The sequence below is a fragment of the Falco punctatus genome (genome assembly GCF_963210335.1).
Source record: "Falco punctatus genome assembly, chromosome: 5".
In the NCBI taxonomy this organism is placed as follows: Eukaryota; Metazoa; Chordata; class Aves; order Falconiformes; family Falconidae; genus Falco; species Falco punctatus.
In genome coordinates, this window is record NC_137584.1 from 37638199 (window position 1) to 37665284 (window position 27086).

General features: G+C 39.5%; 2 protein-coding genes across 2 annotated transcripts in view; one reads left to right on the top strand and one right to left on the bottom strand.

Annotated features, from left to right (window-relative positions):
• The window catches only part of LOC308064285 (UPF0669 protein C6orf120 homolog), a 361466-nt gene that overhangs the window by 72242 nt on the left and 262138 nt on the right, over positions 1-27086 (bottom strand). The window lies entirely within an intron of this gene.
• The window catches only part of WDR27 (WD repeat domain 27), a 146012-nt gene that overhangs the window by 66035 nt on the left and 52891 nt on the right, over positions 1-27086 (top strand). The window contains exon 23 of the mRNA XM_080388533.1: positions 6703-6801. Within this exon, the coding sequence (XP_080244659.1) occupies positions 6703-6801 (99 nt within the window). The remainder of the gene's footprint in view (positions 1-6702; positions 6802-27086) is intronic.

A 27086-nucleotide genomic window follows, 5' to 3' on the forward strand; every position in this document is an offset into this window, starting at 1 on the left:
CCCCTGGAGCTTGAAAGATGATTCATCTTGATAATATTAACTTTTTTAATAATAAAGAGCATTATTAATTTTCACTGTTAACTCCTTTTGTATTATGTCAAAGGAACTCAGATGGAAACTGGGATCCTGCTGTAGCATGCAGTTTCCTGTCACTACCAGAAATACAGCGTCCATAAGTGGCACTAGAAGGGGAAGGGACTCTGAGAAGGTATACTATACTCAGTGTCTTGGTGATAGGCTTGAGTAGCCTTTCCATGCTACCACGTGGCAAGTGTACAAGATATCTTGGTGCTGAAGAGCATTAATCAGTGCTTAGGATGCTTGTGAAATCTATTTTATTATGTGTGGATTTGGCGCTGATGACTATAGTTAAGGTAGTCTAACACTTTCCACTATAACTCTGTTTTCAGGCTTATAATTGAGAACATTTTGGGCTGAAACTTTCCATGCTGGGTGTCTGCTCCAGGCTGATTGTTATTTTTCAGTTTTAGTATAAGTAGTTCAGGTGCTTTTTCAGCTTGAGATTGAGTAAATATACATGGTTCAGTGGAAGATGTGCCCCAGTGTAAACAAGGGATGGTGAAATGCAAGCCAAGGAATTATATGATGTAGCGTAGGAGTGTGCACCAGGTTTGATGGCACTAATGGAGGTAAATGAAGACCAATGCCTTATTAATAAATCCAGATATCTTTCATAAAACTGTGAGTAAAACTACTTATTTTTCTATCAAGAGGCTTTAACAACTTCCATCTTCTGCAGCTCATTTGAAATACTAGAAAAAACAGTCTCAGGAAAGGGATGACTTTGGCCAATCCATGCAAAACTTTTGAAGAAAAAAAATCTCTATTTGTGTAAGGTCAAATTAGGTATCTTGGATAACAGCGTCTTTCCCCCCCCCCCCGCCCTTCACCTCCCCTGTGATCTGTTTGCAATATACGTGCTCCAGTTCAAAGCCACAGCAGTCACAAAAGGTTTTTTTTGAAACTGGTGTTGCTTTTCTGGTCCTTGTGCAAGAGCTGATAACAAGGACAATTTTTCCGCTATGCTTTCAGTGTTTCTTGTTCTGATTTGCTGCTCCTCTTTCCCTTCCCAGAAGGGGGTAGGAGGGTAAGTAGTTTGACTCAAATGCATATGGCCAGGGATTGGACCAGGGGGCAGCGGGAACAGATGGGGACAAGTTTGCTTTGAAGACAGAGTATAAGAAAACAGAGGAAAGAATTTACAGTGGAGCTCTGCAGATAAAGGGTCAATTTATTTAACACACTCTCTCTACCAGTGCAGCAGAATTAAATAGTTTTCCATTTGGCTACAAATTCTTTCCCTCAAGGAGGGACCTTCGCCCTTCTTCCCTGTCTCTTGCTACAAATTTAAAGAAGAAAGAACAAGCTTGTATACACATGTAAGGTGCTGAATACACTCTAACACTGTGGGTTAATGAAAACTGAATACACCAAATTTTCTTCAAACTTCAAGTGAAAGGAAACACATGTAAGTATGTGGTTAGGGGTGCAGGAAACTTGTTTGGAAACTGTTGGTACAGGTAAATGATTTTTACTTTTGGCTGACCCTTGGACAGAAATGGAAAGGAAATAGCAGTATCTACTGAATCAGTATTTTTATTACAAGAAATTGGTCTTAATATAAAAAAAAGGGATTGACTTTGGCTAAAGTCTATAATAGATTATATGCACATATGCATTTTGGGTATTTCTAAGTACTTGCTAGACTGTTTTGCTTTCTTTATTACATTTGGTTTGCTGAAAATCTGCTCTTCTGTCATTGAATTAATACTTTTTTTATGGCTAGTGTTATGGTATCATTTGTAATTCACTTACTGTTCTTTTATTTCTACAGAAAAGAATATGCTAAAATTATCTAATAAGTATAGAATAGAAAAACAATTTGAATGGCATCAGAAATGTAGTAAAACTAGAATGGTGGCAGAGTAATAGTGGGAGAGTGTTTATATTGGAGTTATTCCTCTTATGAATACTTGAATGTAATTTCTGTTAAAGTACAATTTCCTTTGGGTTACTTTTTTTCTTTTTTTTTCCTTTCATTATTGAAGTTAAAAATAAATTTACTGAAAAGTTTATTTTCAGTCTTGCACAAAGTTAACATTTTATTCTTAGAATTCAGACTATTATTGGCTAGCAAATATCTGTGATGAGTTACTTAAACAGAAGCTGTTTTTATACAATTTTTTATGATGATGTTTTTCTTTTAATGAGATTTTGTTGTATTACATGTCAAAATTACTCTGATTTAAAATATTTGCTATTACTTTCCTTAAAAGCACAAGAAGAGAATATGATAGCTGCCACAATATAATGAACTATTCTGGGATATATTTAGAGACTCTGCCATTTTTTCTTTGAAGGTGAACCACCACACCTAAATATTTAAGATTTATAGGGCTAGAAAAACAGTATCAGAAAGAAGCTTAACACTAGTTCTGTTAGGATAGAATTGTAGGAATGAAGTACAGTGGGAAAGTTGTCTTCCCACCTATGTTCTGTGTGTTTTGTCTGTCAGTTGTTCAATGCAAAAGCAGTCTTTATAGTAAAGATCAGAGTAAAGATCTTTCCCATGCTCATGAATGCTTCAGTGTTTAGCTACAGTTGGGCTTTCATCTGTACTTGCTTGTCATTACTTCTCTCTGACCCAGTGAATCTTGTTACACAATGTGACAATTCAGAAGAATGCTACATCCCAGCCTAACCTCTTCCTCAGGGCTTTGAATCATTTCTTGAAAGGTGGGAGGTAAGAGTTTGAATGCTTTTTAGGTTGAGAAGTGTGATTAGTTAACATTCTTTTTAAACAACTGAATACACACTTCCTAGATTCTACCAAAGTTGCACAACTGCTTCATAGCATTTTTTGAAAGAAGGGTGTGAGCCAAATGGTTGATTTAGGAACTGTATGGAAGAGCGTAAACTACTAGAATACCTAGGTTTCATAAACATTGGATTTATCATCAAAAAAACCCAGGGAAATATTGTCACATCTATTTTACAGAGAGGAATGGGGAAATAAAGATTAAGCCAAAAATGAATGTTCTCCTTCCCAAATTAAACTGAGAACCTGGAATGGAAAATTAATTTTTATTGGATAAGTTTGGCAAAGTTCTGTAAACCACTAGATTATGATGGAAAATTTTCAACTTCACTAACCATGTCTCTCTGTGGTAAGTTCTCTTGGTTAAAACATGAAGCCATGTTTCTTCGTAGCTCAGAATTTGTTGGAAGGCATTGTAGATCAGTAATTCAGAGCATTGTGTGCTCTTGACTTTGACTCTTCGTTGTCTCTACTTCCATGAAAGGAAAGGAGGAGAGTAGGCTTGAAGAGGAAAAGTGACAGTAAGGCAATTTGGGGCCAGAAAGAGAAAAGATGGTGAGTGATAGAAAGCACAGTCCTGTCTGCTGCCTCTCTGCCAAAGACTGGTCTTAGTATATGCAGAAGAACTGATGCAGGCATTCCAAAAACTTGCAATTGCAGAGTAATTAGCTTGTGAATGGAAATAATCGCTCACAATAGGAGTTTTGTAAGTCTCTTTTACTAGCTTCCCATGTGTCAGTTGTGCAAAGTCCAGAGGACTTATGCTACATACCAAACACCTGAATTTGAGAGTTGATTTTACTCTCTCCAGTATTTTCCTCAATCAGTTCTATTCTGTTTCTTATATCTAACAAAGTTCTGTAGTACGTTAAGAACATGATGTATTTGTCCTGTTTCAGTTGTTCCCACAGTTCCAAAGGGGATGGACATGTGTACAATAGCTATGAGGAATAGGATTTGAATCTTTAATGATACAAACACCGGAAAAGTGTCATGGCATTACTGAGTGTTGTGATACTGTTGAACCATTTTGACAAGAGGTCCACAAGATTTTTGAGGGCTGTTTGATAAGAATTATTTCTCCCTGTTTTCACAAATACCCTCTTTCTTCAGTTAATTAGATGTGGAGGAATATCCTGTTCTGGAGGTTGCAGTGCAGCTTGTAATGCTTCTTGCTCTCCACTCACTCAACTTCTTTCTGGAGTCTCCCTGGTATATGGATTTCTACAGCATCTCATCTCTCATTTTCTTGAGACTTGCAGATTCCTATTAATTATATGAGTATGACCACTGCAGTCTGCTCTGGCACTGTGGTGCTGGTGGTGGTGAAGTACAACCTGACTGCAGTCTCTACACCTCATCCTCGCTGGGATAAAAAGGTCACTCTTTTCTTGGAAGGAAGTCTGGACAGTAGGGCCAGGTGATATACAGAGTGACAAAGCTTGGCTGTGAAGAAGGGAGCACAATGTTACAGTTACTGAAATAACACATAGGTGTCAGCATCTGCTAATTTTGATAGCAGGTGAGTCATGGTATAGTATCATCAGAGTGAAGAATGGAAAGCCAGGATGGAAGGGGGAGAAATGGTGGATGTGGCTCTATAAAATAAGGGGCATTTTGGAGGGTGCTATTGTGTTAGAACTCTGAAACCTTCTCTGTGTAAGCCTAATTACTTGGCAATATTGTAATCTGTTTACGATGTGTAGCAATTAACCAACACTACCTCTCAATATTTTTATGTCAATGAAGAGGAATCTTGTGTCTAGCTGGAGGTATTTACAAACAGCAATCACAGTGTTTCTGTACAGAGAAATCAAGAACTTGAGCAGTCCTGGGTACAGACTGAATTTACTAATACATGGTCTTGCAGTTTCCATCAGAGAAAATAATTTCATGTCTATAGACACATCAGAATGCTTTCCTTTGTGTCATTTCATCCTTTTAGCTTGTTTGGGTTCCCCATACCTATCTGTTCCCCTGTGAACTGATCATGTCCCAAGTGGCATAAATCACAGTAGCCATAGTATGGCTGTAAGTTTTTTAAAAAAACAGATAAAAAAAATTGCTGCCCTTACGTTACTAGTAATCAAATACATATTATTATTATCAGTTTTCTGAGATGTTTAAAAAGTAGGGAGGAAGGTCTTTTTAAGGCAGAATTTCCAATTAACAAGCATTTCCTGTATCTTTTCAGGAAGGAAGCAAAGATTTTTAACATATTACTGGGGACTCTGCTACTTTCCCAGTTAGTATGGCAATACCTGTGTGGAAAGCTACAAAAAATCCAGAGGTTAAAAAGGGATACCTACACTACTGTCTGCTTTTAGGTACTTCATTTATGCCAGTAGACAGTTATAATTCCATATCCTGGACTGAATCCAAATTTGTCTCTTAGTGAATATGGTCATGAATGGAACATTTGACACTGAGGACTATCCAGTGCTTCTTCAGTGCTGGTTTGACTAGAGAATCTTTGATGTTGGCCGATAGGATTTGTTTTCTGAATGAGGCATTAAGTGTTTTTTCTGGACCTGCATTGGTCCATGAATCTGTCCATAAATTGGGAAGACTGTCAGATAAGCAAGTTTTCAGGACATACATTTTGCAGCAGTTTGCCATCTGCTAGGGGAAGAAGCTCAGCTGCCTTGGGCCTGAATGATTAAACTAAGTTTAGAGTACTATCAACAAAACACTTAAGTCACAGAGTAATACTTTGTTGTAGTAGTGTCCATGCACAATTGGTTTAGTTTATGTTAGGCTTTGCTCTGAATTCCATGTTCATAAGCTCAAACTGTGAAGTTTGGCTTATTGTCTTTGACTATTCTTTGCATGCTTTACAATTTATTCTTTCTTTTGAGATACACATTTTATTTATAATGTATCAAATAAGTCTGCATATTTTCTGCATGTTATGTGTCTTATTTTATATGCCTTGTGTGTGCACACTGTCTGACTTATCCTGCAAATAATTGTTATTTTTACTAGATAAGGCACAATCTAAACCAATCCTATATGCCTGCATGTGACACTCACAAGTGTTTCTGGAGGACTGTATACTACAGGATTTATTATAAAACATTTTCTGTTTTGTTTATGTAAGATAATGCTTATTTAATATCACAACCCAACCATTTTAATAGTATCAGTATGTCTGTGACTTTCACTGAAATTTGAATTGGTTTCTTAATGCAGTTTTGCATCGGCACTTTTTCATTATTTGAGGCTGTACCAATAAAAATATAATTATTTTGCTACTAAATTTAATTTATTCCTTGTAAAGCACTTTTCCCTTTTTCCTTTAAGAAGCAAAGTCAGGCAGTATGCTTTTTGTTGTTGATACCCACATCATCCATAATATTGATTTGTCACTGAATTCTATGCTGTTCATGTAAAAACTGCAAAGACCTACATTTTTTTCTGTTTACTGTAAAATTTTTGTTTACTGTAGCAACAAACACAAGAGTTTTCAAATCTGGAAATGAAGGTTTTGGATGCTACGTATTTCTACTTGGAAGAAAGGGTTTAAATTCTAAAGAACACCCTTTAAAATATATTATAAAAGGGTCATTTTTTACCTGACTACTTGAAATATACCTAATGGCTTTTTATTTAAGAAGAAAAGATTGCACTACTCTTTCTAAATATCTTTTTTAAAATTTGAGTTAACTTAAGCATTTGTTAAATTATCCTGAATTACAGAAATCAATTCTGAGATGTTGATGACTTTTATATCTGTTTAGCTATTATAAAAGTTTTCTAACTTTTTTGTAGGCTGAATCTTCAGTCTTCCTATACTGTAACTTAGTGCTTCTAGAATGTGAGATAATTCTTTAAGGTGAAAATATAATCTCTTTGTTTTTTAGGCTTACATATATGAAATGCATTCAAGCACTTTTTCACATAAACTGAAGGGGCACACAGAATCTGTCACCGATGTGACCTTTAGTCCCTTATCTCCGCAGGTAAGTCGTTTCTTTTACACTTTGTAATTATATGTAAAATCTTCATTACAAATGTACTCTTTACTACTCTTTAATGTACCTGCCAATATGCTGTGCAGCTGTAAGGTTGGTCACCTACCACCAACTACAGTGTGGCTATTGTGTCAATTATAAACTCATGCAAAATGCTGCATGCTAGAGACAAATGCTCTGACTAACTGCCTACGAAGAAGAGTTCTGGCATGAGAACTTCCCAATAAATGTACATCCACCTCAAATTAGCAGAGTAGACTACTAATTCAGAGAATTTAAGAGAAGTAAGTAGGGACAGGGAAATGGCAAGGGGCTCAGGCCTGCTGTAGTTATTCAGAGGCCTGAAAGATTTAAAAAAACAATGTTATTTTAAATGTGCTGTGTCAGAATAAATGGTGAAATAAATTTATCACAATGTTTTGAAAAGCTATTACTGCTGTGTTTTGAGCCTTTCAGTTATCTATGTGTAAAAAGTACTCCAAAGAATTCAGGCATTAGGCAATGACAGTTCCTATTTTTTTTTACTGATTGTTAATATTATGCTGTGTTAACAGCATTATATTTTAGTGTAATGGTTTAATTATAGAGCAGCAATGTATACACAGGAGTCTGTTTCCTAAGTTTTATCTTGAAACCAGAGCTTCCCTACAGTTTGTCATGTGAATTCTTTGTATATTGTTTTGAATCCTATAGACTTAATTTTTTGTTTTCATGTATTGAAACTGCATTGAGGCTTTCTGCTTTCTACACTTCTTACTTTAAAGGGACAACAATGGTCACTAGATATGAAAAAGAGTGTACAGTAGCTGCTCTTTACTTCACTGCCTCCTCAACACTGGCTGTACTTGCTACTATTAAAAACTATTTATGGATTAAGTATATTTTTTTTACGTGTGGGAATATTGTCACATTTACATATATCCTTCCGTTTGTGAACAAAGAAGCTAGCATTGCTGTGATTTTAGGATGTCTGGAAATTTTATTTCTTGTGTATATGTTGTATATTGCTATCTTGTGGTGAACATTACGTATTTCTGCTCTTTGGATTAAAAAATGCTATATTCAACCAAATGGTATAGTTTATTAAATTTTGCACCCAGATTAAGAATAGTTTCAGGTTTAGCACTGAACACATTTCTGCAAAAAAGATGTTATATACTGAAGAATAGAGCTGACTGTAGTCTTTCAGCATCCTGATCTGTGGTTCAGCTGCTGGAATACATTTTGGTGGAAAATGTCTTATTAAGAGTTTAACTGTTAAAAGTCTAGAGGCTCAGTTACAATAATATTATGAATCAAGACTTTGAAGAAACTAAATTCAGGCAAATCAGTTATTGATCAGGGGGTCGTAGTCTGTAAATAGTGTACAATAAACATCCACAGCCATGTGGATTCAAGCAGGACTGGTATAACTCTGAAAGTTGCCTTGGGGCACAAAGCCTTTAATACCAAACTTTACGAAGCATCACACAGTCAACTTAGTATTATGGTTAAAACTCAAATCTGAACTTCAAGAACCAGGCCCCCTTTTCTTGAAGAGCTCTTTCCTGAGAAGCAAAAGCTGCGGATTTGAACCAGCTGACAAATGTCTACATAGATATAGTTCTGGGGCAACATTTTGAACTTAGTGTCATCAGGAACACTTTATTAAAAAGCAAGGAATGTGCAGAAACTGCTCCTTTGAAGGATTACAGTTGAAATGTGAATTCTGTTAACCAAGTCATTCTGTATAATAAGCACTCCAAAATGCTTTCTAAATAAGTGTTTTTGGGGGGAGCTGCAGAACCAAATAAAACCCCCACAAAACCAAAAAAATCACTTGGGCTTTCCAATACAGGATTTAGCATGGTTACATTCAAAGGCATTAGGAGAAGTTAAGAAATGCAATAGTAAGCTTGTAAAGTGGAAAAGGAGAAAACCACAAATCAATCAGAAAAGAATAATCCCATGCCTTGAAAGAAAGACTTTTTATTAGGCAGCCAGAGTTTCCAACACTGGAAGATTTTTATACCTACTGCTACCACTAGTTAGGGATTTTAAATTGATGCTATTCTTGTTTCATCCGAAGTCTGAATTAATAGAGTTAGGAATTATATTGGTTTCTGAATAACCTCTGCACAAAGCCCCATTGCATTCAAAGGGAAATGCTGGCAGGGGAAGGAGTAAAGGGTGAAAAAAGGGAAGTGGCTGATGAGTGAATTCAAACATTATTGCTAAGCTTTCTGCCATGGAAAGATCCAGCCAAGGGTGAAGTGTGCTGGCAGCACTCCAGTTCAAGGGTTGCTTGCCCAGCACCTGTCCATGAGGTAGTTTGTTCCAACCATTATTATAACTCTACCTGCATAAACGATCTTCCAGAAAAGAGGGGACATCCCCTCACCCCCCCAAAATGGGTATAATAGTGTTTTTTTTTTTACTGATGAGTCATTGTTTCTTTTGTCATACGGTACTCTGGAATGATTTATGAAATGGTTGCTACGAAAGCCTGAGAAGGGAAATAAGATAGAAGCTTTGCATTTATTTTAGATTTATTTTCAAGATGATTTCTCAGGTTTAGCTTCTATTTGTCACTTCTTGTTTTTACTCATTGTTCATAACTTATGTACGGAAAAGTGTTTATCTTACCAAAAATATCAACCAAATTTCAAACTATTTTAGGCAATATACATTAAAGGATATCATAGTGTTTAACACAATTGAGCCAATCTAAGTTAAAACAGGCTGGGGGTCTTGTCTTCCAAATATGGGAACAATAAGTCATCTCTCTATGAAATGTTTTTGAAGCAGGATAAAACCAAATGGGGACACTATCGTCATCTGCTTTTTGGTGGCTTCTGTGTAGCTGAGTGTTGGCTTCATCTTTGAACAAGCTGTGTGAACGCTGTGTGGCAACACCATCCAAGTACACTCTACCATATTATTGTCCTAATATTGTTGCTTTAGAAAAGAAAAAAAAAAAAAAAAAGAAAAGAAGGTCCAAGCTCTGAGCCAATAGACTGTGCTGTTAGTTATTTTTTCATGACAGAATCATGAGTTTAAAATTAGTATGTATTCCTACCAATCTACTTACATACTGAGACACAGCAGAGATAGCTGAAAGAAAAAAAAAAAATCCCACCCCAAACTACACTTTGATAGAACAAGCCCTGAGCAACCTGAACTGAATTCAGTGTTGACCATATTTTCAGTAGAGATCGGATGAGATAATTTCTTTAAGTCCTCAGAAGGCAACCTGTCTGAAGTATACAGATATTTAGACACATGCTCAATAAGTCAATGTAGGGCATTTGATGAAAAATAATCAAAAATATAATTTGTGTTGGATTACATATGGCAAGTCTGTTCCATTCTCTTTGTCTATAGATTTAAAGCAAGTAAATACATGACAGTTTGATGTGACCTCTGAACTGATATACTGGGAGATAACTTCAAGGGAGAAAAACCACAAAACAAAACTAGACTATAATGGAAAAAGTCCCCAGCAATCTGGTCTGGGTTCAGTGTTGACTTTACTTTGAGTAGGTCAGATGATAAGATTTCCTGAAGTTCCTGCAAATTGAATATTCTCTGATTTTGTGATAGTCCACATACTCGAGAAATCTCTTGTCATTGAAGGCATGGCAATTTAAAATTGTCATGTAGAAAACATTAAAATCTTTTGATTACCACGTAAGTTCAACTTGTGGCCTGTTTATCAGTAAAATATGTAATTTACATGCATGGAAGGTATTAAATCAAATTGTTACTCAATAGATTTTTTTTTTCCATTAATTTGTAGGTCTTATTTTATGTTTAGAAGTACAGCTATATGTCAAATAACATCACTTTCAGGTATTGTGGCATGTTTAGGTTAGATAATCGCTGACCGTAAGTGCATTTCTTGGCAGCTGAAGAAAGTTAAATGAATAGTAGAGATCTGGGAATCTCTTTCACAGGTAAATTCGCATGGGAGTCACTGAAAATTTCATATTGATTTTATGTTGACCTGCTTGAAGGAAGAGGAGACATGTTTAATGTTCCCAGTAAGGATGTTTGTTTGTGGGTCTCTCCGACAGTAATACAATTTAAAACTAAACCCACCACTTTATTGAGATTGGCTACAGGTGGTTTTGGATCTGTCTGAAAATAGGAGTTACCAGCTTTTACTAGCTGCTAACAAAGTGTACTTCTCCTGGTGGTCACATCTGGTGATTTTACTTTAGAATAACTTGTATGAAAATTCCATTCTTTTGCAATTTTGATTCACCATTGATGGTTCACTTAATCATAATTTTTTTTACAATGGAGGTAGCTTTTGTAGTGATACAGAAAATTCTTTTTCAGACTTTAATTCGCTGAGCTTGGAGTATTGAATTAGTTGTCTCATTCCTACGTAGGGTGCACTTTTTTCTCCCAGTATTATATTCTTCCATAGGACTCAGGACTGTCTTTTCCTCTTTGTGAATTTAAAACTTGTGACCAGCTTGACCCCTAATATGACCTCACTAAAGTCAGGAAACCTCTTTCACATGGTTATTTTGACCCTACCGTTTGGCCCAGTCAATCCCAACTACTCCCTCTCGTAATCCGCAAATGTATCAAAACTAAATGTAAGTGGAATTTTGTGATGTTTTTTTCTCCTGTAATTTTATCTCTGAGAGGAATAAGCAGCCAGCTGTCAGCTTTTCTGATCTTCTATTCCAGGAGAACAAATTCAAAATCTAGAAAATTCTGAAAAATTTAGGTTTTCTTGTGCTTTTCTGAATGTATTTTACAATTTTAATTTCTGCTGGAAGACTAGAGTAACTTGCAAAAATCAGGCTTTAAAAAGTTTTCTACAGACATTTGTTGAAAAAGTATTTGGTAGAATGCTTTATCTTATTTGTGGCCCTTGAATGTGACAGTTTTTACACTCATGAAAGAAGTAGAAGCAGAAGATGGAAAGTAAGTTAGCCTGGATATCTAGGGGGAGGATGTATTCATGTCAGAAAAACTTCAGAGGGAGTGTGATTGCTCTCATAATGAGCAAAGAAGCAGCAATGAAAAGGCTTGAGAAGGAGCTGTGAGTCAAGCGCTCACGACATTTATTTTCAGGGCAGATAGCTCACTTAAATCTGGCAGCTTAGTAGCAGCCAATGGATGGAGATCCTCTTGTACTGTATGAGATAATAAGCCAAATCCATGAAGGCTTGAATTGGTTTACTGAAGCCTCCAAAAGCTAAACACTGAGACTAAGGATGTAAGTGTATTTGTGGAAAAGGATACCTGGTAAAAATCTGAAGATGGATTATTTTCTTTTGGATTTTAATTAGCTTCAGAAGGAACAGGGTTTTGCAAATAGGTTACTATTCATCTCAAAAGAGGCGCTTTGCTGTAAGTGTAAGAAATTCACAGATTTTCCCGAGCTGACCTGAATACGCCTCTACTATGCATATAAAACAATTAGTTAATTTGCTTATAAAATAGAATTCTCTAAATACAGTAATATCCTGCTTAGAAATTATTGATAAAGGAGAAGAAGAGGCATGCTTTTTTTGAGCAGAAACGGATTACTGAATTGTTAATTATTCTTTAATACAAGAATTCCCAAACTCACTTGCTCTACTGTAGACGTCTTTTTTGCCATAGGCCTTTCTACTGTAGAGGGCTTCAAGCATCTGCTGTGCTGTGCTGCTTTCTTAGTTTGTACCCATATGCCATTGTAAATGTTAAACAAAACCTGTTTGCAACTGCAGCCGTCTAAGCTAGCATATTTTACATCATTCTTTTGATGAGCTGGGGCTAAATTGCAGTCGGTCAGCTGGCTTGGCTGAGGACCTTCCAATGCAGTGTGATTTAAAATTAGGTGACAAATCAGAGAAAACTGAGAGAGAGAGAGACTATTTAATGTTTTTTCCAGCATGTCCAGATGTGTTTTAATATCAAGTTTTCAACTCTTCACTCAGTTCACAAACCTGTTCTCTTTCTACATGCTACTTCAAGCTGCTGAGGAAGAAATTTCATTAGTTGTCTTTATGATCAGTAGTGTGCAGTAATGCAGGCTTTGTATGAAGACTGTCTTTGCCAAACACTGTACTGCAGTTTGTGTATGGTGAGAAGTTATTTCCTTTACTCACATCTAGCTAAAGACGACAGCTGCATTGAAAAGAAAAAAAGAAAAAAAAGCCTGCTGCTGAGTTCATATGCCTGCTTTCTGAGATCATATTTCTCTCCTTGTCTTCTCCCTGAACTGTTAGCCAAGTCTGTGAACTCTTATTTGTGTAATCTCAGAGAATTGAATGAGGATTTGGAGTGGATATCTCTTAAATGTAATGAACATATCAATTCAATTTTTCTATCCAATTTACTGAAATAACAGTCTGAATAAATTTTATTAACTTTTTATTTTCATTCACCATCATGTTCAATATCCCTCTTCTTTTATCCTCAAATGTACAGCTTTATTATCTTGGTATTAATTGAAAAAAAATAATCAGGATAGCAGTTACTACAATGTATCTTAACTCTCACGGGCTAAAGGCTGTTCCAGCCAGATCAATTTGTAAGCGGTTCCAAGACATACGTGTAAAGTAGTCCAAGGCAGCTGCATGTGCCCTTTATTATGCTTACAAGACTCTGAGACTTATTAGAGGGGGAAGTTGTATTCGCTGGGACAAACACTGGGGTAAAAAGATCTCTGCAAATGGCAACAGCACCCTGAGTGCTGTTGAGCAAATCATTGTGAAAGTGAGTGAGACTTCTGGGGTGTTTTATGTAAGACAGTGCTTTTTAAAAAAAAATATAATTGCAATCATTAACTGATACAGCTGTGTAGTTTACAAGCCCATAACTTCATAATAATATGCGAGATAGTCTTCAGATTTAGAGAATTGCATAACCATTCAACTTTCAACAGTTAATTGGATTTAGAAATTCAGCCAAAGCACAGAAGTACAGCTTGTCTTTTGTCCTGAATTTAGTTCTAGTCTAAGTGTCTTGGGGGTAAAAAGAGGCTTCATCTTTACCCATTTCTGGGAGATTTTCAAAGCGGACTTGGTTTCTTACAGGGTCTAGTTTGACCGCTGCCTTTAACTCACTAGTTAATCTTGCAAATCTTGGCCCTTGTCTTTTTAAAAACTGCTTTGGTGGAAAAGAATGTAGAGCCTTGGGTTGTACCACGCTCCTGCTATGAGGGTGGTCGGTCGAGCCTGTGGACAGCCTTTTAGCGTGACACAACAGATAGTCCTACTGGGATTGTTCCAGTCCCTGAGAATTCAGCCGTCACTGCACGTGTATATATCTGCTTATAGTGGAAAGACCACTTCTTTTGCTGTTTCTAACGAAACCCAGTAATGCTGTGTGCCAATTAATATATATGTTGATGTTGTAGAAAAATGTGTTTATACCAAATAAGTTCTTGTAAGTACATATGAAAACTCTGAGGAAGGATGGCAGATTTTGAAAAAGCCTTCTGTAAGCTAGAAAGGACAATATAATTCAGTTTAATCATGGGGTACTCCAGTCATTCTAAGTGTGTTGCCAGCAAACAACAGCTGTACACCATGTGATTTTAGATAAATACATTTGTAGTGGCAAGCTTTTTGATTCATAGTGCATTTTTCACAAAATCTGCTGTGCTTCTTAGATGTGTGGATACTTTATTGAATGGCACTACTAGGTTGAGAGAAGTGGTACTGGACAGTTGGTTGCTCAGTTGTTCAATGTGAATTTTGTTTACAAACTATCTAGACAGGGAGAGAGGGCGTCCCTTGTGGTCTGGAAAGAGGCAGGATTGGCTGGGAGTCCCAAGGAAAGGCACTAGCTGTAGTCATAGGGAGAACAGACAGCTTCCTGGAAACCATCAGATAGAAAATGAGAGTGAAGAGGGAATGGGGGACACTAACTGCAAGAACTGGAGGGAAAGAACATACATGTGGAAAGAAGTGGTGATATTGACAGATGAAGAGAGTGCCTAGAAGGGAGGGAATGAAAGCCCTGCAGAGAGAAGTAAGGGAAGATAGCTGCAAGGTTAAGAATTATAATTTCTGCACTTTTAGTTAAGCATCTTTTTCTAAAAAGATAGCAAAAGTGAGATGTCCAAGGCCTGGTTTTCAGAGTTGCTGAGAACCAGAAGTTGTTTTTGACTTAACAGTTCTGAAAATCAGTATGCTCAATGCCTCAGGAAAAAACTGCTTTTCAAAGGATAGGAAGAGAAGCTGCCAGATAAAATAAACCTTTCTTGCTCCCTTCACACACTATGCAACTGTCCTCCAGGAACCAGTAATACAATATTGAAAGGAATAAGGAAATGAGCATCTATTTTTCATGCTCCATGAAGGGGCATGTAGAAAAACATTTTGTGAAATGTACTTCATACTTTGAATACAGTCTCCTCCTCTGTCCTGAGAAGCTGAAGTGAGGAAGCTTTGCCAAACAGGAAGAACTAAAGGACTAATCATTAGGAGTTTGTTCAGCTGTGATTCTTGTATAGAAGTAGGAATTAGAATTTAGTTATCTTACATAGCATTCTAGGAAGACGTTCTTAAAGTGTCTCATTTCTTTCCATCTTGAAGAGTGTTGATATCATGCATTTCTCTTACTCAGTCAATAATATTCATAGAATGCAGCTGAACATTTGCTTACTAGAAAACATTCTGGGGAAGACTTCAGTTTTAAAATTTCTGGTCTTTCATGCAGAACAGGTACAAAGCTTCTTCCCCCACTTCAATTAAAGTTCAAGCATTTGCATTCCAGATAGATTCTCAGTTCTTACACAGTCTTCAAGAAACTTAGGGCCAAATCAAGTGGCAATTATGATACAAATGTATAGAAGATATAAAACAAAGCAGAGTTTAGTCATTAAACATACAATTAGACAAAATACAAGGAAAATGAAATATGGAATAAACAGCAATCTAAATGAGCATTTGGAAAAAGGAAAGCTAAGCCTTAGCTAACAGATTAAATACGAAAAGAAAAACAGACACAACTTCTGTCTCAAATTAAAATAGCAACATAAAATGATTCCAGCTGTCCGATGGAGTATGATATAGCCACACCAAACATTTTGGCCCAGCTCCTGGCTGTATCTGAACTGTGTACAGCATAGTGTGCGGAAGGCGGGAAGCAGAAATTCTTTAAAGCTACCTTTTGTGCCTCTTCTCTTGCAGCCCACTGCATAAAGTACAGCAGGCTTAGAAGTGCTGGTTCTGCACTCCATAACAAGTTTTTCTGTGAGCTGAAATGGCAGCTGGGGGGACTCCTGCTTTGCCTTCTTCCTTTCAGGCCTACAGGGTGTGCTGGATAAGGCAGGGAAGAGTAGATGCTGATAAGGGGATCCCGTGACTCTTTTTCTTATCCTATAGAAATATTCAACAGCTGGAATTACCATTGTTTCTAGCCGCTGTGTTTCTGAAGAGGGTATTTGAGATGTTTAACATTTATGGTAATTTATGCATTAAAATGCTGCCATTGTAATCTGAGTGGATTGGTTCCTCTATGTATCTATTATGAAGTTCAGTAAGGAGAAGGGCCGGATCCTGCACTTGGGTCACAACAACCCTATGCGATGCTACAGGTTTGGGGAAGAGCAGCTGGAAAGCTGCCTGGTGGGAAAGGGCCTGGGGGTGTTGGCTGATGGCTGGCTGAACATGAGCCAGCTGTGTGCCCAGGTGGCCAAGAAGGCCAACAGCATCCTGGCTTGTGTCCAAAACAGTGTGGCCGGTAGGACCAGGGCAGTGACAATTCCCCTGTGCTCGGCACTGGTGAGGCTGCACTTTGAATACTGGGTTCAGGTTTGGGCCCCTCCCTTCAAGGGAGATGCAGAGGTGCTAGTCTGTCCTGAGCAGGGCAACAAGGCTGGGGAAGGGGCTGGAGCACAAGTCTTATGAGGAGCATCTGAGGGAACTGGAGGGGAGGACACCTGGGGGGATCTTATTGCTCTCTACAACTACCTGAAAGGAGGCGATAGGCAGGTGGGGGTTGGTCTCTTCTTCCAGATAACAAGTGATAGGAGAAAAGGAAATGGGCTCAAGTTGCACACGGGGAGGTTCAGATTGGATATTAGGAAAAAATTTCTTCACTGAAAAAATGGGAACAGGCTGCCCAGGGAGGTGGTGGAATCTCCGTCCCTGGAGGCGTTTAAAAAATGTGTAGATGCAGTGCTTAGGGACATGGTTTAGTGGTGGACTTGACAGTCCTGGGTTAATGGTTGGACTTGATGATCTCAGAGGCCTTTTCCAACCTAAATGATTCTATGATTCGATGCTCTTTTATAATTCAGCCAAAGTATTTCTATTTGGTCTGGAATATCATAGTAGCTGAGACACTCTGTGATGTGTTTTTTAGAGTATTGTAGCTATAGTCTATCCAGTTAGTTGCTTACTCATTTAAGACCCATTCTTGAAAGAAATAGATCATTTTCCCACTGACACACCACACCATGCACCCGCATCTGGGACTTATTCCAACATTTATGACTTTCATTTCAGCTCCTCTGCTAAGTACATCTGGAGAGAGTCACACTGACTCTCCTACTGTCCTTTTTGTCTCTGACCAGGTAGTTAGTGACCTATACTGTGCACTGAAGAGAGAAGCTAGGTCTGGAGAAAGAGAAATGACAAAGCTGCAGATTATCTTTTGAAATGTCACCTCGGTATATGTACTATTCTTTAACCTGAATGCAGGTGTACCACTTTTTAACTCAAGATAAGGACTCAGAAGAAGGATTAGCAGAAGATGATGGCAATAGCATGAAATTCTAGCCAACTGATATCAGTGGCTTTAGTAATTTTACTTCTGTTTTCCCAGAGAAGTAAAACAAAACATTGGTTCATTGCCTGTTATTACTGGAATCAGGGAGAGAGTGGAAGAAAAAATGATGAGGGAATTACTTGAGACAAAATTCACATTTTGGATTCTTTCTAAGGCAGATTGATATTAAATTAGATAATGTTTTATTTGATTTTATTAAGGTCTCAGGAAAGTGTCCATCATTTATCTTATTATAAGGGTCTCATTTTATCCTGTCATATACCATAACAAAATATGAAACCTTTTTGCTTAGTTGACAATTGGCATGCAATAATCTAAGATGTGATCTTAAAGTTAAAAATGTGTTGTAAAAGAAACTTGAATCGTCAAGAGCCACTCCCTATAGTTGATTGTTGTTCTCTTGCAATTTCCTGGTGTTCCTACTCGTTTATTAATTGCCCTCCAACATATTACAGAACATTTAATTAAGAGAAGGAGAAAACCACTAACAACATAGTCTGTGTTTTAAAAAGGATAGGATATAAAGTTGGATAGTTGTATCCTTACATCTTTATCCTTACACTGTTGAGGCAAAGGTAGAGAAAACAGACTTTTAATTTATGTTAATAGCTTTCTGGATGACATCGGGTTTTGTTTTTACGGTTTCCTCCAGTTATTTGTAGTTATTTACATGAATTGTGTCACTGAGATCAGTGAAACTACTGCTTTGAGCAACAGTCTTCTCTTACCCACTGAGCTGGTAGTGTGCCTTTCACTATTTGGTTATATACCTTTGGAGGGGAAGTACCTTCCACGTGTTCCAGATGATCTCTCAAAGATATCAAAAAATAGTTCTCTAGATGTTCAACCTGAAACCTATCGTCATATTACATCTTAGTAACTGTATGTGTGTCATAGACTTGAACTTTTTTCTGATTCCAGTGGTTTCTGTGTTGAGTGGCCAGGCAGAATAGCAAAGCTTACATGAACACTTTGTCCAATGTTTGCAGTATAAAAGACCTTGGAAGTGTTCACAAGCCTTTCACCACTGGTTATGATGTATACGTTGTTTTAATAGATTTTCATAGGAGATTATTTTTATATGCTTTTAATTACAGCCTAACCTCAGTTTGTAGAAAAATTATGTATAAAATCCTGCCTGGGTGCTGTTGAAAGGCATTTAAAGAACAACGCAACCATCAGGCACACTGAGCACAGGTTCACAAAGAGAAAGTCCTGTTTAAATAATTTGATATCCTTCTATGATAAGGCCACCTGCCTAGTGGATGAAGGAAAGGTGGTGGATGTACTTCTTTTGGATTTTAGTAAGGCATTGATACTGTCCCTCACAGCATCCTTCTGGACAAGTTGTCCAGCTGTGGAATGAGTGCATTCACAGTGCGCTGGGTGAAGAACTGGCTGAACGGAAGGGCTCAAAGTGTTGTAGTGAATGGGGCTACATTGTTGTTTCTCGGAGTTCGATTTTGGGGCCAGTTCTGTTCAATGTATTTATCAATGATCTGGATACAGGAGTTGAATGCACCATTAATTAGCAAGTTTGCTGATGATACTGAGCTGGGAGATGCTGTTGACTCTCTTGAGGGACAAGATGCCTTGGAGAGAGCTCTAGATGGGTTGGAGCATTGGGCTATGATTAATGGGGTGAAATTTAACAAGTCCAGGTACTGGATTCTGTACCTGGGGTGGGGTAATGCCAGGCTCAAATATAATTTGGGAGAGTAGCGGCTGGAAAGCAGCCCTGCAAAAAGGGATCTGGGGGTTGTTGGTTGACAGCAGGCTCAATGTGAGTCAGCAGTGTGCCCTGGCAGCCAAGAGGGCAAACTGCACCCTGGGGTGCATCAAACACAATATAACCAGCCAGTCAAAAAAGGTGACTGTCTTGCTGTATTCAGCATTGGTACAGCCTCACCTTGAGTACTGTATGCAGCTCTGCACCCCACAATTTAAGAATAATGTGAAGGTCCTTGAATGTGTATCCAGAGGAGGGCAACAAAGCTGGTGAAAGGGTTGGGAGGAATGTCTGATAAGGATCAGCTAAAGGACTTTGGGTTTGTCTAGTTTGGAGAAAAGGAGGCTGAGGCGACCTCATTGCTCTCTAAAGCTTCCTGAGGAGGGGACATGGAGAGAGAGGTACTGAGTTCTTCTCCCTGATACTCAGTGATAGAACATATGGGAATGGTTCAAAGCTGCATCTGTCAGGGAAGGGTTAGACTTGACATGAAGAAACATTTATTTACAGAGAAGGTGGTCAAACACTGGAACAGGCTTCCTGGAGAGGTGGTTAATGCCCCATACCTGTCAATATTTAAGAGGCGTTTGGACAATGCCCTTAATACCGTGCATTAACTTTTGGTTGGCACTGAAGTGGTCAGGGCAGTTGGGCTAGATGGTTGTTGTAGGTCCCTTCCAGCTGAATTCTGTTCTGTTCTAACCTATTCTTCTTCCTATCTCCTCCTTTCCCTAGCAGTACATGCTGAGGAAAGCTCTAATGACATTGCTTCCCAGCCCCACACTACTGAATGGGTAGTCATGTCCCAGCCTAGGCATTGGCTCTGTCACTTTGTGGGAAGGAGGCATATACCTTCTTTCTTATGGAGGTGACAGCTGTGGATAATCTTACGATAATCTGACCATCTGCACAAATGTGCAAAAAGTATGTGTTAAGTGCAGTTTTTGAAAGTCTTCTGTGTTCATCCGGTTTAGCTGGGTTTCCACAGGATGGCAAACCCCCACATCTCCGACGCTAATGAGGCTCAGCGATCGTGCCCTCCATCTGAAGCAGGAACTGCTCCTGAAGTAAATGGCTGCAAAACTTCTTGAGGCTAGCAATACCTGTTCATTTCCCTGTGGATTTTTTTTCCCTCCTTGTATTAATTTTTAGAAATGCGTGAACTGTTTTCCTTGGGGAAAAAAAGCTAAAACAAAAGAGCCTGAGAACAACAGTACTTCATCAGCATGAAGGTCCATTTGGCCCAATACTCCAAAGTGGCCAAACGTAAGTGTTTAAAGGATAGCAGGGAGCTTTGCAAATCTACTTTTGTCAGGGTCCTGGGGGTGCTCATCGGCATCAATGGCAGGGACCGGCATGCCCTGGGACCCCACCCCCACCATCTCCTGCCAAGGGCCATGGGGAGATGTCTTAGCTCAGCCTGGGACCTTCAGTCCCTGCCCAAGCCCTGTTGTATGTGTGCCCATATCTGACCTCTCCTGGATAAGCCTGGGACCTGCGCTGCAGACATCTCCAGAATGGGCCCCTCAGGCCTAGGCCATAGCTTGTCATGTGTAACTCTAGGCATAACGTAGCATCGCTATTCTATTCTAGTCTGTTCTGCTCCCCTCCCTGTGCTCACCATGAGCTGAATAATGATGAGACTGTTATTTGCCTGATATGCTAGGGGTTTTTCAGCTCCAAAAAGACATTCAAGGACACGTCACAAAGGTTAAACGTGGAAACAGGATTTTCATTTATTTTTATCTTTCTGAATCTTTTTCAGAGCCAATGCTCACAAGCATTAACACAAGGCACGTGTGTAGCCAGGAGCAGGCTGATGCATTCTTCAGTTTTGCTTGAAAAACATGCCTTGCAGTTTGGCAAAGGAAAGTAACAGAGCTACAGAAAGTAGCAGCAGGAATACAGACCAAACAGTTCCTGTTTCCTGAAGAGTGAGAACTTGAAGAATGAGGATCAGGACCCACCACACACAAAAGAAGAAGCAGAGGTGTGTGGTACTGTGGAGTATTTTCAAAAGTATGATGCATATTGATGGCAAGCATACTTTTTGCCTTCAAAAAATTGCTCGGATGTGCTTCTTAGCCAGTGATGCATGAGAAGGGCTCTTTGTGCCTGCCCTGCCCTTGTATTGCATGCTGGGAGACCTGAAGAGTGGCAGCTCCTGCTAGTGCAGGAAGCCTGGAGCCCTTCCAAGCACAGGCCGTTTTGCAGAAGAAAGAGGACCTGGGGAAATGGATCCAAGGGCCGGGCAGAGCTCGCTTCTGCTACAAACTTGCAATGGGAAATAGAGCCAGAGAGGGCCAGGGCATGAGTGGTGCCTTGGAAGTGCAAGAGCAGCAGGCAAGAATCTAGCCAAAATGAATGGCCCAGAGGAGCCCTGACAAGGGCCTGTGCTTAATACTATGGAGGGAAAGAAGCAACTCCTGGGGGCCAGCTACCCTTGGGGACAAAGAAAGCTTCCTCCCCTAGATGTGGGCAGGAGAGCCACCTTCATGAAGCATGAGCAACAGGCACCCAGCCAAAGTGGCCCAAAGGAGCTCAGGCAAGGGGCCGTGCTTAATGTTGCAGAGGAAGGCAAAAAATCCTTGTGGGCTTTTACCAACCCACCTTTGTGGAAGTAAAGTCTTCCTCCCCCTGGCTGCAAGGCATAAGAGGCCATCTTCATGGCATGAGGAGCAGGCAGTAACCTAGCCAAGATGGACCAGAGGAAGCCCTAACAAGAGGTCATGCTTAGTGCTGCAGAGGAGGGCAAAACCCCTCAGGGACCAGTGCCAATCTGCCTCCGGGGAAAATTCCTTCCTGACCCCAGAGCTGGCGATAGGCTATTCCCTGAGCATGTGAGCAAGCCCTGCCTCTTTGTCACACAGGCCAGTCAGGCCTCCTAGAACATACCCAACCCCTATTCTCCCTCAACCTAGAGCCATCTCAGTGGCTCCTGAGAGTGGCCAAATGCCCCCAGCCTGATCGACCTTGGGGACATGAATCCTTCCCGTGACTAACAGGACACCAGTGGGTGCTCCAAAGCACTGGCACCCCTAGCAACATCTGTGCATCCCATTTCTTATGGCTGCTGCTGTTGGCTCTGCAGGGGATGAGGACAGCAAGCTCTGCAGTGTTCCTCAAGAAGGCATTCCCTTGGTCTTGTCACTGCTATCCAGCTGAAAAGGGTTTTCATCCATCAGATGGGCTTTGAAAGTGGCCCCCCCAGGAGCTGGCCTTGCAGCAGAGACCCCCTAGCAGATTTGTCCAGCCTCTAGTCTTCTTCCCCTCCAAGTATTTCCAACAGTTTCTCGAGGACTTCCTCTTGGATGTCTTTGGGCTGCCCCCAGGCCAGTTTGTCCCAAGGGCGAAGCCGGGCAGGCTGGGAGTGGGACATGGGAGGATGTCCCCTTTATCCTGCCCCAGGGCATTGTAACTGCTGCATTGCTTGGTCGTGGCACTGTGACATGGGGGTGATGGGGCCCCCCACATCCCTGCCCTTTGCCCCTCCGCCCAGCACCCTTTGGGGTGCTGGCCCCAAGGCAGTCCCTGTGCCCAAAAGGCCTAGGGGCCTGTCCCTGCCCTTGGTGGCTGTGCACTGGGTACAGCTGTGGGATGTCCCTGACACGTTCTCTGCCACTTGGCTCCCAAGGACAAAATAGTGCTGCTACTCAGCTCTCAAGCTGTGGCAGAAACCAGGATGTGAGGGAATCATTCAAAGCTGTAGATGTTCAGGCTTGACATTAGGAAACATATCTTTAGGGAGAGAGTGGTCAAACACTGGAACAGGCTTCCTCAAGAAGTGGTTGATGCCTCATGCCTGTCAGTTTTCAAGAGGCATTCAGACTGTGCTCTTAACTGTTGGTCAGCCCTGAAGTGGTCAAGCAGTTGGACTAGATGATAACTGTAGGTTCCTTGTAACTGAAAATATTCTGTTCTTTTCTATTCTAAAACCCATGAAAAATCACTGATTAAGTATTTCATCAATGCTTGATTTATTTCAGAGGTTAGTGCAGTTATATTTTGGAGACAATTCTTCAAATTGTTTGGAAAACATTGTCATGATCATGGAACATTAACACTAAAAGGAATGTTTCCAGATAATACTTCAGTAAAGAGAAATAGAAACTAAAAGATATATTAAGCGTTATTGTCATTGATTGATTTATTCGTTCAGTCATTCCAGAAGAACCAAGAAAGATTGGAAGAGTCAAAGGGAAAAATAATGGCTTTATATTAAAAGGAATGTCATCACTTGAAAAACTGCTACCACTTAAAAAAAAAAAGTCAAAGTTTTGTGTGTGAGTATTTTGAATAATTTAGAAGAAAATATTTAGCCTAAAGCAATGGAAATAAATATCAGAGCATGTTCTCATATTTTATTCCTGAAATTGAAATGTATGGAGTCTAAAACATAGAAAAGCCCCTGTCAGTGTAAAACAAATCCTTTGGCAATTTTTGTTTCTCCACCTAGATCAATGCATTGATCCAATTCACCTTGCAGGAAGTCTCTATGATGCCATGAGACATGCAGATAAGAGCAAACATTTAAGGTGAGGGTAAGAAGATGGCTACAGATAAGTCTGAGGAACTACAGCCTCAAGTAATTAGTCAAGTTCTGAAATATACACCATTCAATTTATTTGTTTAAAATTGTTTAAAATTATTTTTTTTAAATTGTTTAAAAAAACCCCTGTCACCTACAAGTCGTCAGGACAGACAATAAAAGAAGATAATAAAAATTCTGAAAAAGAACAGATGCAACAGACATTTCCCTGTTCTAACTAGGCAGTAATTATTACTAGCATCTGGGGCAAAAAAAAAAAGAACGCTGGTTTCACTGATATTCTATTTTAGAAAAGTGATACACATGGTAAGGAAAACAAATTATGACTTTATAAACTGATGGGCTCAGAGCCAGCCTCTACTGATCTAGAAAAAGATCTTGGGGTTCAATAGATGCATGTAAGCATGAGTTTAATGTCCAGTAGCAGTGAGTAAACCAAGAAATGTTAGGAATTATTAAGAATTAAATGGAAAGCAGAAGAGACGTCATCATGTTATTATAAATACATGATTATGTACAAAATCTGATTTGTTAATCTTGAAAAACTTAATAGAATTGGAAAAGATGCAGAAAAGACTCAAGAAATTGATCAAAGACATGGTATACCTTTGACAGAGGAAACAACTAACTAAAGATCCTTCAGCACAGAAGTGAAGCAACTCTGAGGAGCTGCTCATGAGTAAATCATAAGTAAATTTTGTAGCCTGCAGAGAATGAATAAGGAGTGGCTGTTCATCTTTCAGTATAGAATTATTTGATGTCACATGCAGATCACAAAATGAGAGTTTTTGATTCTTGGAGAAGTAGGAGGAAGGGTGAAGATGACGAACTTTGGCCTGTTTAGGAGCCTGATCGACAGAGTCCCTTGGGAGGCAGCCCTGAAGGGCACAGGAGTCCAGGCAGGCTGGACATTCCTCAAGAAGGAAATCTTGAAGGCACAGGAGCAGGCTGTCCCCATGCACCAAAAGATGAGCTGGTGGGGATGAAGACGGGCCTGGCTGAACAGGGAGCTTTGGCTGGAACTCAGGAAACAAAGGAGAGTTTCTGACTTTTGGAAGAAGGGGCAGGCAGCTCAGGAGGGCTACAAGGATGTTGTGAGGTTATGCAGGGAGAAAATTAGAAGGGCCAAAGCATAACTAGAACTTAATCTGGCTACTGCCGTAAAAGACAATAAAAAAATGTTTCTATAAATAGATTAGCAACCAAAGGAGGGCTAAGAAGAATCTTCGCCAGTTATTGGGTGTGCGGTAAACATAGTAACGAAGGATGAGAAAAAGGCTGAGGTACATACTGCTGCCTTAGCCTCAGTCTGTAACAGTAAGACCAGTTGTTTTTGGGGTACCCAGCCTGCTGAGCTGGAAGACAAGCTTGGGGAGCAGAATGAAGCCCCCATAATCCAAGGTGAAATGGTCAGTGACCTGCTACACCACTTAGACGCACACAAGTCTATGGGGCTGGATGGGATCCACCCAGGAGTACTGAGGGAGCTGGCAGAAGTGCTCACCAAGCTATTTTGAGTCATCTACAAGCAGCCCTGGCTAACTGGTGAGGTCCCAGTTGACTGGAAGTTAACAAACGTGATGCCCATCTACAAGAAGGGCTGGAAAGTGGATCCATGGAACTACAGGCCTGTCAGCCTGACCTTGGTGCCAGGGAAGGTTATGGAGCAGATCATCTTGATGCCATCACGCAGCATGTACAGGACAGCTGGGAGATCAGTCCCAGCCAGCATGGGTTTATGAAAGGCAGGTCTTGCTTGATGAACCTGATCTCCTTCTATGACAGGGTGACCTGCCTAGTGGATGAGGGAAAGGCTGTGGATGTTGTCTTCCTAGATCTTAGTAAAGCCTTTGAAACCATTTCCCACACCATTCAACTAGAGAAACTGGCTGTTAATGGCTTGGATGGGTGTGCTGTTTGCTGGGTAAAAAGCTGGATGGACGGCTGAGCCCAAAGAGTGGTGGTGAATGGAATTACATCCAATTGGCAGTGACCACAAGCAGTGTTCTCCAGGGAAGCGGTTGAGTGCCCAGCCCTGTAGGTATTTAAGAGACACAGATGAGGTGCTTAGGGAAGTGCTTTAGTGATGGACTTGGCAGTGTTAATGGTTGGACTCAATGATCTTAAAGGTCTTTTCCAACCTAAATGGTTCTATGATTCTAAGATAATCTGTCATAGGTTAAAAACTAATGAAAGAAGGTGATTTTCCATAACATGTAATTAAACTTTGGAGTGCCTTACCATGTGATGCTGTGAATGCTGAAAGTCTGTATTGTTCTAATGGAAGACTAGATAGATTCGTGGCCAGGAAATCTGTTAGAGGTAAAATTAAATACATAGAAACCCCTTTTCTGTGAAATGTACCTGGATTTCAGGCTCTACAAGCAGAATATTAGCAATGATATATGTAGTCTATTATTATATCTTAATATTCTTAAAAGTTCATTCTTCCCTACATTCTCATTTCCAGGACTTACACTTTGGACCACTGGCAGAGGCAGGATAGTGGGCTAGTCTAACCCAGTATAGTAATTTGTGTAATCTGTAAACAGTGAAAATCTCTGTGATATTTCAGATGTTTAGAAATTATATGAGATGTAAAGGTTCCATCAACTAACAAGACTGGATGAAGGACTTCACATATTTTCCCCAGCCCAAAGGCAGTCACCTCCATATTCGAATATAATAGCTAGTTTTTATTTTACAGTTACACATTAAATAAATATTTTGCTGGTAATTTGAATAAAGTTATACTAGATCTTTGATTATGTCATAAATAAAACTGAAACCTCATATAGATGGTTATGTCTGAAAAATTTCTATATCATATGTTTAGCACAAATAGCTGGCAGTTTCATTCTTCTCATTACTTTAATGCCTGAGCTTTTTATACAAAATAGCCAGAGTCCCACTTTTTTCTGCTTTCCCCATTTCTTCCTTCCTATCCTCCCTAAGAATTAGGCTCTGCTTCATTTTTCCAAAACTTAACTCTATATTGTTTTCTACAATGAATATTCTCCTCCACCTGCTGGAGCAAAGGTAAATTACTCTGTTATGATGCTGTTATGAAACAGGACCACTTAATTTCAAAGTTTGTCTTATTTTGCGTCGTAACAGTGAGTAATATGGACAGCATCTAAATAATCCTCCTAAGAGCACCGTCATTTCTGTGGTACAGTAATATTGTTAATTCTGCATCTCAGGCTTTTTTCCTTTATTTTTTTGAGTGCTTAGGTTGATTCAGATGCCATCCTATTATTTATG